The sequence below is a fragment of the Dicentrarchus labrax genome, unplaced genomic scaffold, assembly GCF_905237075.1.
Source record: "Dicentrarchus labrax unplaced genomic scaffold, dlabrax2021, whole genome shotgun sequence".
Classification (NCBI taxonomy): domain Eukaryota; kingdom Metazoa; phylum Chordata; class Actinopteri; family Moronidae; genus Dicentrarchus; species Dicentrarchus labrax.
Genome location: NW_026136721.1, coordinates 21,230,791 through 21,243,736, shown reverse-complemented (window position 1 = coordinate 21,243,736; position 12,946 = coordinate 21,230,791). Strand labels below are relative to the sequence as shown.

General features: G+C 39.8%; 2 protein-coding genes across 5 annotated transcripts; both read right to left on the bottom strand.

Moving 5' to 3' along the window:
• Positions 1 to 85: 85 nt before the first annotated feature.
• Positions 86 to 2,799, bottom strand: LOC127355147 (uncharacterized). Its single transcript, XM_051385656.1, has 5 exons — positions 2,469 to 2,799; positions 2,312 to 2,359; positions 1,671 to 1,871; positions 259 to 1,566; positions 86 to 119 (listed from the first exon to the last, which is right to left on the bottom strand). The coding sequence occupies exons 1-5, from the start codon at positions 2,585 to 2,587 to the stop codon at positions 86 to 88; spliced, it is 1,710 nt and encodes a 569-aa protein (XP_051241616.1). The 5' UTR covers positions 2,588 to 2,799.
• A 3,102-nt stretch (positions 2,800 to 5,901) lies between these two features.
• Positions 5,902 to 12,916, bottom strand: LOC127355527 (serine hydrolase-like protein). Of its 4 annotated transcripts, XM_051386487.1 has the most exons (12): positions 11,225 to 12,916; positions 10,937 to 11,080; positions 9,919 to 10,032; positions 9,698 to 9,739; positions 9,200 to 9,219; positions 9,011 to 9,085; positions 8,700 to 8,806; positions 8,071 to 8,150; positions 7,956 to 7,990; positions 7,775 to 7,851; positions 7,506 to 7,593; positions 5,902 to 6,263 (listed from the first exon to the last, which is right to left on the bottom strand). In XM_051386487.1, the coding sequence occupies exons 1-12, from the start codon at positions 11,322 to 11,324 to the stop codon at positions 6,144 to 6,146; spliced, it is 1,002 nt and encodes a 333-aa protein (XP_051242447.1). In that variant the 5' UTR covers positions 11,325 to 12,916; the 3' UTR covers positions 5,902 to 6,143. The 4 variants fall into 4 exon arrangements, with proteins under 4 accessions (XP_051242447.1, XP_051242446.1, XP_051242444.1 ...); XM_051386486.1 differs by having other exon boundaries at positions 9,011 to 9,219; positions 11,166 to 12,916; XM_051386484.1 differs by having other exon boundaries at positions 9,011 to 9,219.
• Positions 12,917 to 12,946: the final 30 nt, after the last annotated feature.

Sequence of the window (12,946 nt, the reverse complement as noted above, 5' to 3'; positions counted from 1 at the left end):
GGATATTCTGGTAGCTTTGTGGGTGCACCGTCATGGTCAGACGTTGCAAAAATATCTGTTTGATTCAGTCCTGTGTCGCTGAGGTTCACCTCTTTGTGGCTTTTACTTTGCCTGGGAGACTGTTTGTGATCAAACTGATGTTTGTGTGATATAATATCAGGTTTTGATGTGGTGCACTCAACAGAAACATGTCGGGAGGCCTCCTGTGTGTGAGGTGCCACCAGACATGTCCTAGGTTGATCTACTCGGTGCACACACTGAGGAACCTCCATTTTTCGATCAGCGTCTCTTGACTGGCAGCTGTAATCCTTCGAAACACACTCAGACTGACTTACTGCACTCTTCACATCCATCTGGGTGGTTTGACTCTGAGCCTTCGACCAGAATCTGTGTTTCTGAGGAGACTTGTTGTCTTCTGATGCAGTGGTTGGTTGAAATGAATTTCCTGCAGTTGTCCTTATATTGTTTTCGTCCTTCGGTCCTGATAGAAATGTTGTATCCACTTTCGTTTCATTGTTGAAGCCAAAACGTCTTCTCCTGTTCTCAATATTGGGTGAGACAGTCGACTGATTCCAGAGAGGCTCTGTGGAAAACGACATTTTGGGAGTCACTGGTAAACTTCTCTCAGTATATATTCGCTCATACGATTGTTCACTGGAGGCAAATCGTGCAGCTCTACTCGGAAGGTAGTCTATACATTTCCTGTGAAGGCTCGACTTTGTAGCCAGTCCATCAAACACAGACTGAGATTCTCTCTGAACGTTCACAGTCTTAATCCCTTCAGACTCTGAAAGAGATGTTTGTGTACCTGTCGCTCCACTTGGCAGACGTTCCTGCAGCTGTTTGATGTTTGACTTTGGTTTAGGGATTGCAGTAATGTCTATATTCCTTGGCGGAGGCTTTGGTTTGTCAAGTACAATATTTTCTTTTTTGCTTAAACCAACTTTTCCTTGCAAAAAGCAGGAACTCTGAGACGTGGCTGCTTGTCTCTGGGAGTAAGTCTGATGTCGAGACTCTCTGCACGTTATGGGACAAACTCTTCTCAATGCAGGGTGAGTAAAGTCCAGTAAAGCTTCTTGGTCAAGAACGTCATGCTTTGCCTCAGGCTCAACTTTAGTATTTGATATAGTAATCGATCTAGCACGTCGTTCTTTAGCAACAGGAGAGGGCTGCTTGCCTACTTGGCCATCCAAACTCATCCCTCTGCACAGGGAAGTTGGAGATGGACTCAGTCTGGGTGTTGGGACAGTCAGAGTTGGAGATACACTTGGCTTCGGTTGAGGCTGGTGCAGTAATGGAGAAGGATCACTCAGCTGTGAGGCGGAGAGATGAAGAGAATCACTCGGCTTTGGTTTCAGAGAGGAGAGAGTGGGAGAGGAATTTGGCTCTGGAGCAGGAAAAATGGAGATTCTTGGCTTTGTAGAGAGAGTTGGAGAGCTATATGTTTTGGGCTTGGCTCTTGGGAGGGTTGAAGCCCTTTCTGCGTGGTTTCTCTGTGAATACTGACATGATTTACTCCAAGAGGGCCGACTGAATGTCTTGGAGGAACAAATTGGAACAAAAGACCTGGAGCCAAAAGAGGGAAGAAAAAATGTGAACTGCAAAATCAATTTAGTGCAATATTTACTATATTACATAACACACAGAACTGAAGCTACAGATTAATTTACCTGTCTGTGTTTGACTGTTTTGAGTTCTCATGGATGAGTCCTTTCTCATCAAATGATGGGATTTGAATGGGTTTCTTTTTGATGATAGGAGAGGAGAGGGAGACAGGAGGTGTCAAACAGACCAATGGCTGTTCTTTTGTTTGTCGGGAGGATGCAGATAATTGAGGGATCAAAGGTGCCAGGCGGTCAAAAACACTCATTCTGTTTTACAGAGGTTATGAGGAAAGAGGTCAAAAGAAAGAGTGTTACAGTCTGACAGTCTGGAAGAAGTATTAAGATCCTTTACTCATGTAATAAGGTAATAAGTGGCAATACCACAATAAAAGTAAAAGTAAATAAATGAAAAGTACTCCATTACAAGTACAGAAATATCTGCAAAATGTACTTCACTTAAAGTAAAAGTCGGCTACTCATTAAACAGAAAAATGACCCCTGTAAGTATTATATAATCATATTTAATATCATTAGATTGTAATTCTTCTAAATTTAATCCATAACAATGCATCATATTCTATGACTTCATCATATATTTTCTATTTAAATTTTAATCTGCAAAGTAACAAGCAACCATAGCTGTAAAAATAAATGTAGTGGAGTTAAATTAAAGTATCTTAAAATAGAAATACTAAAAATACAAGTACCTCAAAACTGTAGAACTTGAGTTAATGTACCAATATTTCAAACACAATCTGAAACCACAAGAACGCTCTGCATTAATGCTGTAAATTACACTACATAACAAATCTTTACAATGAAAAAAAGTTTGTTAAGTCACAGTAGAAGAAAACAGACACTAACCTGCTGTGTGAAGCTGTGTCTCTGTTGTTGACACACTGAGTGAGTGAATAAGTCAAAGAGGGCGAGATGGGGAACACAGCAGTAGGAAGTAGTGGGCACAGAAGTGCCATTCTCTCCATTCCTTTGACACTGAAGCTGCACTGTTTCACTCCCACTCTGGTCTCTCATTTTGTTTGGTTCATGGGACATAGTCTGTGAAGTCTCAGTGTGGTCTTATAGTCTGTCTGATTACAGTGTAGAACAGTGGAAGAAGTACTCAGACCCTTCACTTAAGTAAAAACAAAACAAAACAAAAATGAGTGCAGAATTCTCCATTTCATGTAAGAGTACTGCAAACAAACGTTTACTTTTTATCAGCAAAATTGCAGTAAAAGTGCTCGGCCCGACTGTTTTTGTGAATTAATTTTACTTCTTTGGGTCTCGAATGAGAACATGTAAGAACTCTTAGACAATCTCAAACATGACAATCTGTCCCTAACTGTACAAGTATCCTTTGTAAAGGGGTTTGTCTTGCCTTTCATAAGCTTCTCATGTTTTTAATGGAAAATATCTCAATTTTTAAAGGACCTACAGCTTTCAGATAATTGTAGTGAAATAACATATAATAACATGTAATAATAAAATAATAAATAATAAATTGGAAATACTCAAGTGCAAGTACCTTAAAAGTATATTGAAGTTACTTGAGCACATGTACTTAGTTACTCTCCACCACTGGTGCAGAAACTGAATATTTCACTCAGATATGATCAACTTCAGAATAACACAGAGTAAATCCAGAGAATTGTGGATTAAACTGTTTTATTTTGTATGAACAAAGGAAGCATATGATCATCAAAAGAGGGGTGTTACACACCCTGTTTCTTCACCATGCTGTCAAGTAAAAACAATGAAAACAAAAAAATAGACACTTTGAGCATTACCAAATACTATTTTTCTGTAATCTTGGTCCATCCAGGATAATTTTGGCACCTAGAATAAATCAGTTGCATTTATTCAGTACATATTATTCTAATAAAGTCACTACTACACCATTTTGGCACAGCGGCACTAACAATCCACATGCTCCTCAGCAGCTGCCATGCCGACATCACCAGCGAGAGGATTAAAACCCTCCCCGCTGGCAACAGATTCATTGCACTTCATGTCACTTCACTAATTAAATGCACAATATAAGTAAACTTCATGATATATGTAAAGTGATTGTCGAATTACAAAACGTATGTAAAAGTTGGCACAATAATAAGATGGCATGAAATTTACATCATGTTTCAAACACATTTTCTAAAGGGCAACATGTCCTCCAATCACCTACAGGTAGTCTTTTCCTCCTTGTGCATTTGGCTTCATTTTTATAAATTCTTTCTTCTGCTTCACTTTTCCCTTATCTCTACAGCAAGTGCGGTAGAGATGAGGGAAAAGTTGGAATGATAGGTCAGGTCTCTCCTCCATCTTCCTCATCCTTCCCATCTCCATCTTTAAGGTGTTGGCTCCCATCCCACTGGTGTCCTGGCAGCACCCCTGTCCAGATGGCCTGCCGCCCCACTCCGCCTCGCCCTCTTGATCATATCAGGGCATTGCTATCGTCATCTCTGCAGTTCACACTGGCCACCAGCGGGTGATGCCGGACTGTTTTGTTGCTCCACTTGTGGGCATCCTGCAGCCCGGGCTCTAGGAAGTACAGGCACGCTCCGAAGCCTGCCAGCACCAAAACCGACACCAGCAGGTAGAGGGGGACGAACCAGTCCAAGAACAGCCACGACATAACTGCTGTCAGAGGGAAGGGATGGGAAGGGTGGAGGAGGACGGGGCAGAAAATGGATGAGGAGACAGGGAGGAAAAGACATGACGGAGGAAGGGAAGGGAAGAAGGAGAGATTTTTGGGGAAGGGTGGATGAGCAGAGTTACTCTGTTATTTAAATCCTTGGAAACACTCGCTCTCTACAGGGTGAGACATCACGCCTGACAAATTGCAGCATCTCAGTATCCCATTATTCACTGGCACAGGAATCATGACATTACACAGCCAGACAACAGTGACAGACAACATGCTTTTATCATACAGTTTTTAATATGCACCCACACCCCACACACACACACACACACACACACACACACACACACAGACACACAGACGCTGCCTTCTAAAACAATAGAGCTGTGGTAGTAAATAAAGTCATCATGCTTACCTGGGAGACGCTGCTGAATCAGTCGGTCTTTCGGTGTTTGCTGGTATGTGATGTGCAGCAGCTGCGAGTCCAGTCAATCATTAGATTATCTCCAGCGCTGCAGCTCCCACTGTTGCATGTGAGACGGCAAAAATCACAGGTGCTCTCTGAGAGGCACAAGAGACAGAAGCTGCATGCGGCTTCATCCTCCAGCTCTTGGCTCTGACGTTCAAAAGGAGGGGTGGGGGTTGCTATGACAACACCCCTGCTGATGGCTGAGAGGATGGAGGGAGTGGGAGGGAAACTTATATAACTATAATCTATTTTTTGGGGTGGTGGGGGGGTTGGGGGTGGGGGAGTTAGGGTGATGGGAGTGGGAGGGGGGCAAGCCCTTCAGATGTCTCTGGATGTTGCCGCCTTGCTGCTCGCTGCGTAAAATCAATTCCACTCCATTTAACACCAAGGCCATCACACAGTTTATGTGACATTGAGAGAGAGAGAGAGTGAGGGGCCATTTTTGGGTGAGCAGCATCTCTCATATCTGCCCTGACTGACAGCAGCTGCAGTGTTTTATGGAGTCACTCCCCTGAGTAAAAGGGTGGAACAAAGATTTAGCTGGTTTCCGAGACAAAAGCCAAATACAGAGAGGCTGGCCTACATAATGAAAAGTTGTCAGAGGATGTCATCTCTTTTAATGGCTGCCATTTTTAGCTCATTCTGCACAAGCGTGAGATTCATGAAAAGCAGCCGAGTTAAACTGATCAGCTGCAAACCAGAATGAGCCCCACAAGTTACATAAAGATATTGAACGCTGTAGGATTTTATTCAGTTTAGAGATTTTACATGTATGATCTGTTCTGAAAGCTGAAGCTGCCTTGAATCAGATCTGGTTATCTTAGACAACTTTTAATAAATTTATAAAATACAACATATCATAGTTTGTCAGGGATAAAACTAGAGAGTCTTGTCTTTTCTTTTATCTAACATTACTGGAATTGGTTTTATTTATCTTATTACATAATCTAATTCATCTGATTACATTTTATAATTTGTTGATTTTAATCTGTACTTTGTAACTTAGGCTTTGGAAAGATTAGTATTATCATATTTGTTATTGAACTCCTATTTCCATTGACGTCCTGGCTGTTTTCACAGTCAACTAATCACAAACAACAAGTGATACTTTTTGCTCAGGAAGCAGACCTGCTGGAAGGTATCGTAAACACCTCCTATAATCACTGTGAAATGATGACAACTAAACACAATTAAACAATGCAAACAGTTTTAGTAACTGCTGTAAATTCAAAGCAGCAATTTCAATAAAAACTTTATAGTACAGTTCAAATATCATATATCAAGACAGAAAAACATGAATATGTTAACAACTGCTCTGAGAGAGATGAGCACAGTATACAAAGTGTGTGAAATTTAGCACGGAAAATGTGTCACTGTGTGTGTGTGTGTGTGTGTGTGTGTGTGTGTGTGTGTGTGTGTGTGTGTGTGTCCACTATGCTGGCAGCTGGTGGGAGATCACTTTGGTCTGCAGGAAGTCAGAAACAAGAGGAGCGACGACTTCAGGATTATTCAGATGGACGTGATGATCACCTGGTACTGTCACCACCATGTGCTGAGAGAGAGAGAGAGAGAGAGAGAGAGAGAGAGAGAGAGAGAGAGAGAGAGAGAGATGAATGATTAAAATGAAGTTGAAGTGTCTTTGTGTTGTTCTGTCATTTTTTGTTTTATTCATAAACCACTAGTTCAGCTTTGGCAAAACTTCACTTCTCTCATGTTTTGCCTTCATTACTCTGCTGGTTATTATCTCTACTGCAGTTATAGAACCACATCTGTTTATTGTTCACTCTGCACATTTATTTATTTTCACATATATCTGCACACTGTTTCCACTGTCTGGTCAGAACTGGGGTCTCAAACTCAAATTGGCTTGGGGCCACTCCGGACACTGTAATCTCATAAGAGGGCCACTTCAGTGTTCAAGGACTACAAGAAAGTGCAATATTATGAAAACATTTCCATTACTATCATCACATTTACAAGAATTGCACAAAGTATAATTTTCTATCTTTGTTGTTCACAGCCAAATAACAAATGAAGGCCTGAAATCTGCTCTTTTATCAACCTTTTCTGGCACCTTTGCCATTATTTTGTGCCAAAGGAAATACATTTTTTATATAATTGATATAAAACAACTAGAAAAAAATATTTAAAAAAACAATAATCTTGCGGGCTGGATTATTTTATGTTTTTTAAGGGAGGGGGATGGAGGGCTGGAAATGTCCCGCGTGCTGGCAGTTTGAGAAGCCTTGGCTATTATATAATATATAATATATTATACTTCAATCTACTCTAAATTAATATCATGTCTTTACACTCTAATTTCTCCATCAATAAATACTGTTAAACACCTCCAATTGATCTCCTAATTCTTATTATTGAACCATAATCAGAACCATTTACATTCTCTAAATTGTGTGTGAACTCTTTTGTACTTAAAAATGTGTATAAAGATTTCTGCTTATTCTGAGACATTGCGCTTGTATTATGGTCCTGCTTTTAGATCTGTGGAGTAGTCTGCTACAGCAGGTTTAAAAGATCAACACACACACACACACACACACACACACACACACACACACACACACACACACACACACACACACACACACACACACACACACACACACACACACACTTGGCCACTTGGACAGTGTTTAAAACACTAAAATCACTTGTTTTAGCCTACATACTTTGGTGCAGGGTGAGTCAGGTTTGTTGCACACATCAAACACAATGAATACAGTTATAGGTTAAATCATCACAATAAACTTTTATCTCCAACATTCAAACTCACATTTCTGTCTCGATAGCCCTGGAGAAGTGTGGAGGTAAGTATCTGTCGGTTTGATTCTGGAAGTTTTGCACCAAAGCCTTTGTCTGCTCTGGAGAAACAGAGATTTTAAACAGGCTTAGTATGACTTACAAGACTAGTATGAAGGCACATTAAATTGTTGGATTTAAAATAACAAGAGGACCTGGGACTGACATGACCATAATGTAAAAGTAATACGTTATAACACCATAATGCAAACATCAGTTTCAGCGTAATGGTGAATATCTTACAGAACAACTAGAACAGGAGCTTGAATCCTTGACTGCATCTCCAGACTCTGCTCCAAACTGATGCGCACTATGTTTTTCTGAAAACATAAAATAAAAAACACACACACAAGCTGAATGCTATAAGTTAACAGAGAGGAGGTGGTGAATGTGGGGGAAGGTTTGGGAAGTTAAAGTGACTTACAAAATTAAGTCGCAGGTCTCTGGAGAACACAAATCCTGCAGATGAGAAACAGATTCAGCTGAAGGCAAAGAGAGATTATTCCTCTGTGAGTGGAGAAGAAGAGATAAAAACATACCTCCATCAACTTGAACTAGACCTCGCTCTAAAAGGATGTGCACAGACTCTTCAGATAGAGTTGGGTTTGCAGCCAACAGCCTGAAACGAATAAAACACTTCAGCCAACAGCCTGAAACGAATAAAACACGAAAAAAACCCACAATGCAACTTGATCATTGACAGTTCAGTCAGAGATTCAGGTTCATTATGCTAGTAGCGGCTAATGTAACCTCGAGCTGCTAGCCTCAAGCAGAGATGAGGAGCGGCCTACAGATGTCTACTTGTTTCTAACTCCGCACTCCCAGATTGTTAAATAGTTTCAGCCCAAACTGCCTCAAATGACATCACTTGAGTCAATTTATACAACTTTTAGTAGTACTTAAAGTCTGTGTAAAGTAAATTAAGTGATTTATCTCTAAAAACCTTATGCGTGTGATAAAATAGTTGTTGAAAACATTATAAAAGACTGTGAACTATGTGGTACTTAATTGTGGAATTTTCCTCTTTCTTACCGGTTTTGGTTTCACCTGTAAACAGACTTAAATGTGTACAATCAGTGGAGTTCCTCTTTAAACTCACTTCAAAACCTCCCACATGAACGACGGCTTATTCAACTTGAGTTGACCATAAACTGGGGCGGTTTAATACCTCTCAGCTGCCTTCTCAAAAGTGTAAACTCTTTTCTTCTCTTCTGTCTTTTTTTCATACTGAAGCATCTCTTCCATCCCCTGCCTCATCACTTTGGGTATTTCTTTCTGCAGTTAAAGAGACAGAAACAGAAACAATGAGGCGAGAAAGTCAAAAACTACTGACAGGAGTGGAACATGGAGATAACTGAGGAATAATACGACAGCAATCATTTTTTTCTTCACTTCAATGGCCTCTCTTACAATTAGATCATCTTCCCTTTAAAGGCTTGTCATATGCAGTACAGTGATAATAAAAACTAAGTTAAGTACTGGATCTGTAGGTAAGAATCCAAAAGCATCCAGCAGTATGACAGCTTCCACCATGTCAGGATACAACGAGCTGAACTGTGGAAAACACAATATGGACAAAATATAATACAATGCAAGAAAATAGAGCAAAATATTCTCTGTATATTCTGTGAAAACAGTGATAAGTTGCATGTGATTGATCTTAGTTACCAGTGCAGCGATGTTAGCGCCTGTAAGAAAGTGAACAAACAATCACTTTAGTCAAAGTTTATTTATTGTTACGGACTTACTTTCAAATAGAGTCTGCCTTTGACTGTAGGACTGTAACTAACAATAATTACACATCCATCAATGATTAATATGTTCATAATTTTAGTATTCTTATAATTAGACTTGTAATTGTTTTTTTGTTGACACAGTCCGAAACAAAGTTTTTTTTTGCAACAATATAAATGCAAAAAAAAGCAGCAAATCTTCACATTTGAAAAGTTGAAACTAAATGGCTTACATACTGAGCCAGTTATTGTTCCAGCATCATTTGATTGATCACTTTACACACAACACAGTATAACTGCACCTCAGTGGCAAATGTATTCAGTTGTACCTGTACCTTGGAGTTTATGGCAGAAGTGAAAATACACAGTGTCCGTGCTGTTACATCTGAATCAGGTGTATTATTTATGATTTTCTTCACAGTGTGGGACTCACCCATACTGTGGCCTATGATGGAGAACTTTGTCCACTGCAAACCTGTGGGAGTTATTTCAGAGGAAACATCTGATTAAATCTAGTTTCACTTCCTGCTGTACCTCATAGCAGCTCTGATTGAACTGTCACAGAAGTCCTGAAGAGATCCAACCTCTCGCCTAAAAGAGATATGAGTGAAACTAATAGCTGAAAAGATCCCCCAACCTCCTGAACTCACACACCGTCAACGATTCTACGAACATCAGCCACGTACGCAGGAAACGAATAGAAAACTCCAGGAGGACGATGTGATGACAGGCCGTGACCTGCCAGGTCCACCGCCACGTATCTGCAGTCTGAGAGTAAAGCAGAGAGAGAGAGATGATCCACAGAGTGGTAACCTCAACAGGCCTCAGTCCTGTGTCTGTCTACTACTGGAATATTATTTGTTTTTTATGTTGGTTGGTTTTATCTGGTTGGTCCACCACTTCGCTCCAGACTAAAATAACTCCAAAACCTTTTGGATGGATTCCTGATTTTGTACGAACATTAATGGTTCCCAGATGATGAATCCTGATAACTTTGGTGATCCTCTGGTGCCATCATCTGGTTAAAATATCAATTTGTCTAGCATGTTGGCTTACGACCTAAATACCTACAAAACTAATAACGTTCCCATGAGCCTCAGCTGCACTTAGTGCTAATTAGCAAATGTTAGCATGCTAACACACTAAACTAAGAGGTTGAACATGAAGAAAATGATACCTGCTAAACATCAGCATGGTATCATAGTCATTGTGAGCAATGCTAGCATTTAGTTAAAAGCGTGGCTCTGAACCTCTGTCCCAAATCCTCATAGTAAACTGTTTTTATTAGTTAGTTTACAAAAATATTAGGTATATTTTACTATTTTATGCAAACAGGAAACTATTTGTATGCCAGGATTTAATACTTATTTACTTTTTTGCAAGATATTTTGGAGCTGTCTGAAAACCACACACAATTTATCTTAATTATTCTGCAGCAGTGAGCAGCTCCTCCGTTTCTTTTGTGCAATGTATTGTGGGAGAATAGTGTTCATTGACAGCACACTCAAAAGTCAATTGTATTAGTATACCTGCTGTCTAGTTTGAATGTACTTTATTTTGTCACTTTTACAGAAAACCTGCGTACAGTCAGTACGTACTGTAGATTTGGGGGACACAGCTTTAGTCTTGTTAAAATTAGGGTGCAATCACACACACATCAAAAATACTTTACCTTTGGGTAGAAGGGGAATGAGAGTCTTGAATGTACCACAGTTGTCAGCCCAGCCATGCAGGCACAGCACAGGACGACCGTGGTCAGGACCCCAGACTTTACCTCTGATCTCTCCCCATGGGACCCGCACAGAGAGCTCTGAAACTGGACACATAAACACAGAACAATACAACCTCAGAAAGAAGCTCAAAAACAAGGATCTGGTTGACATTTACTGTTAATATATTACCTGCTTGTGTCGTTGTAGACGACATTTCAATGTCTGATGATTCTCAGGTTATGGCTCACCTGCAAAGATGAATATCAGCAAAAACAAAATGCAAAAAGTGGAAAACACAACTTCTGACCTTTGGAACATAAAAGCAACCTGAAGATTTCCTGCAACCATTGATTTTATTGGTTATTCAGAATGAGGAGCTACAGTTATGGCCAATCATCAAACACTGCAGAGGCGGGATTTTACTTTTCAACAAAGCCAGATGACAACAGTCTACTAATCTGTGCTCATGTTCCCTCAGTAATGCCTGTCAGGCAGTCTCCACCAACGGCACCACCACTTCCTCTTTCTATAACGAGACTTTAGTAAATATAGATATGTGCTGCCACAATGAGCTCAACCAATCAGATGTTTCAAGGTGAAGTTAGAGACAATGAAAAGCCCAAAATAAACTAAAGATTAAAGTTGGGTTACGGTCTGTTTGGTCTAAATAATGAAACATTACTAAAGGAAACCTTGTGATGAGCACCCATTTACTATACGATACCATGTGTGCCTTATGTCCAGAATCTAATTGAAAGATTGGACATATATGTATCGTCTCAACAGTCGCCTTGTCAGAGGAAATATAATTTTGCCATTAATGTGCAGAACTTATTTGTTCATGTCACTGAAGCTTTGGGTAAACATTGTACTGTCTCTAACTACCAACCTGGATTTTAACATCAGCTTCTTCTACAAATGATGAAACCATCAACAAACTGCAGAATCTAATCCAATATCAGATCAAGAAGTAAGGAGGGATCAAAAGCTTCCGAGAGATCAAGCAAACCATCTCAATGGGATGTGAAGTTGAATGTTTCTGAGTCTGAAGGGTCGAAGAGATTGAGTCACTTTCGTGCAATAGCACAGTTTTTTGGAAGTGTGTCAGATAAAATATAAGAGTGGATTTAAAGATGAATGCTATGAATTGATCAGGAAGAGAATTCAACTAAGAAAATGTTTATTCACTTTGTTGCCAAGAGTTAATGTCTGTACAGTAAATATGAAGCTACAGATAAAACTGGAGGCCTGGCTCTGTATAAAACTAGAAGAAGTCCAGCACACAACCCGTAACAATGTAAAACCACAACACTTTTTAACAAACAAGCTATAACGTGTTAATTAGTGAACTTTAGATTTGTTGGAAGGTGGATTTTCTTACTTTTGGAGAGATAAGATTGGCAAGAAAAAACAAGTCTATTCCCCCAAAATGTTAAAATATTCCTTCAGAAAAAAAGATGCCGTCCTCATCAGATGATTTTCTCGAGTCATTGGTGAAGAGAACTGATTCAGCAGAAAGAAGAAGTAACGAACCAGAGCCAAATGTTCATTAAATGTTGTGCAAATCTCCTTATGATCTTTAACTGTCCTCTACTGGATTAAAGAAGGAAATAAAACAGACAGAGCTGCTTGTTGTCTCTCTCTATCCACAGGCTTCATTTATTCTTTATATGTTGCTTTTTTTATTAAATAAAATGCAGTATTTCCCAGACCAGCTCTACTAAAGTCATCAAAAACAAATACTGTGCCATTTCACACAGAAAATACACATAATGAGGGTGGCTATTGTTGAGACCGTTGCCTAATTAAATTGATCATGAGACAGGACGTATCAGGATCTGGGTGGAAAACCATCTCTGCTCAATTACTTCCAGGAGGACACTTTGAAATCAGACTTTTTCCCTCCTTCAGGCATTTTGGAAGTAGGTTGAAGTTGTGTAACTACTCTGCGTCTACCTTGAAATGGGAAC

What these genes read in the sequence shown, in the direction of transcription:
- LOC127355147 (XM_051385656.1), bottom strand. Translation starts at nt 2,587, where the DNA reads ATGGAGAGAATGGCACTTCTGTGCCCACTACTTCCTACTGCTGTGTTC. An exon ending in GACACAGCTTCACACAGCAG is followed by an intron (nt 2,360 to 2,468) that starts GTTAGTGTCTGT and finishes TTGTGGTTTCAG; the next exon opens with ATTGTGTTTGAAATATTGGT. An exon ending in AAACAGTCAAACACAGACAG is followed by an intron (nt 1,567 to 1,670) that starts GTAAATTAATCT and finishes TTTTGGCTCCAG; the next exon opens with GTCTTTTGTTCCAATTTGTT.
- LOC127355527 (XM_051386484.1), bottom strand. Translation starts at nt 11,324, where the DNA reads ATGGTTGCAGGAAATCTTCAGGTTGCTTTTATGTTCCAAAGGTCAGAA. An exon ending in CATTCCCCTTCTACCCAAAG is followed by an intron (nt 10,033 to 10,936) that starts GTAAAGTATTTT and finishes CTTTACTCTCAG; the next exon opens with ACTGCAGATACGTGGCGGTG. An exon ending in TTTGAGAAGGCAGCTGAGAG is followed by an intron (nt 8,151 to 8,699) that starts GTATTAAACCGC and finishes TATTCGTTTCAG; the next exon opens with GCTGTTGGCTGCAAACCCAA.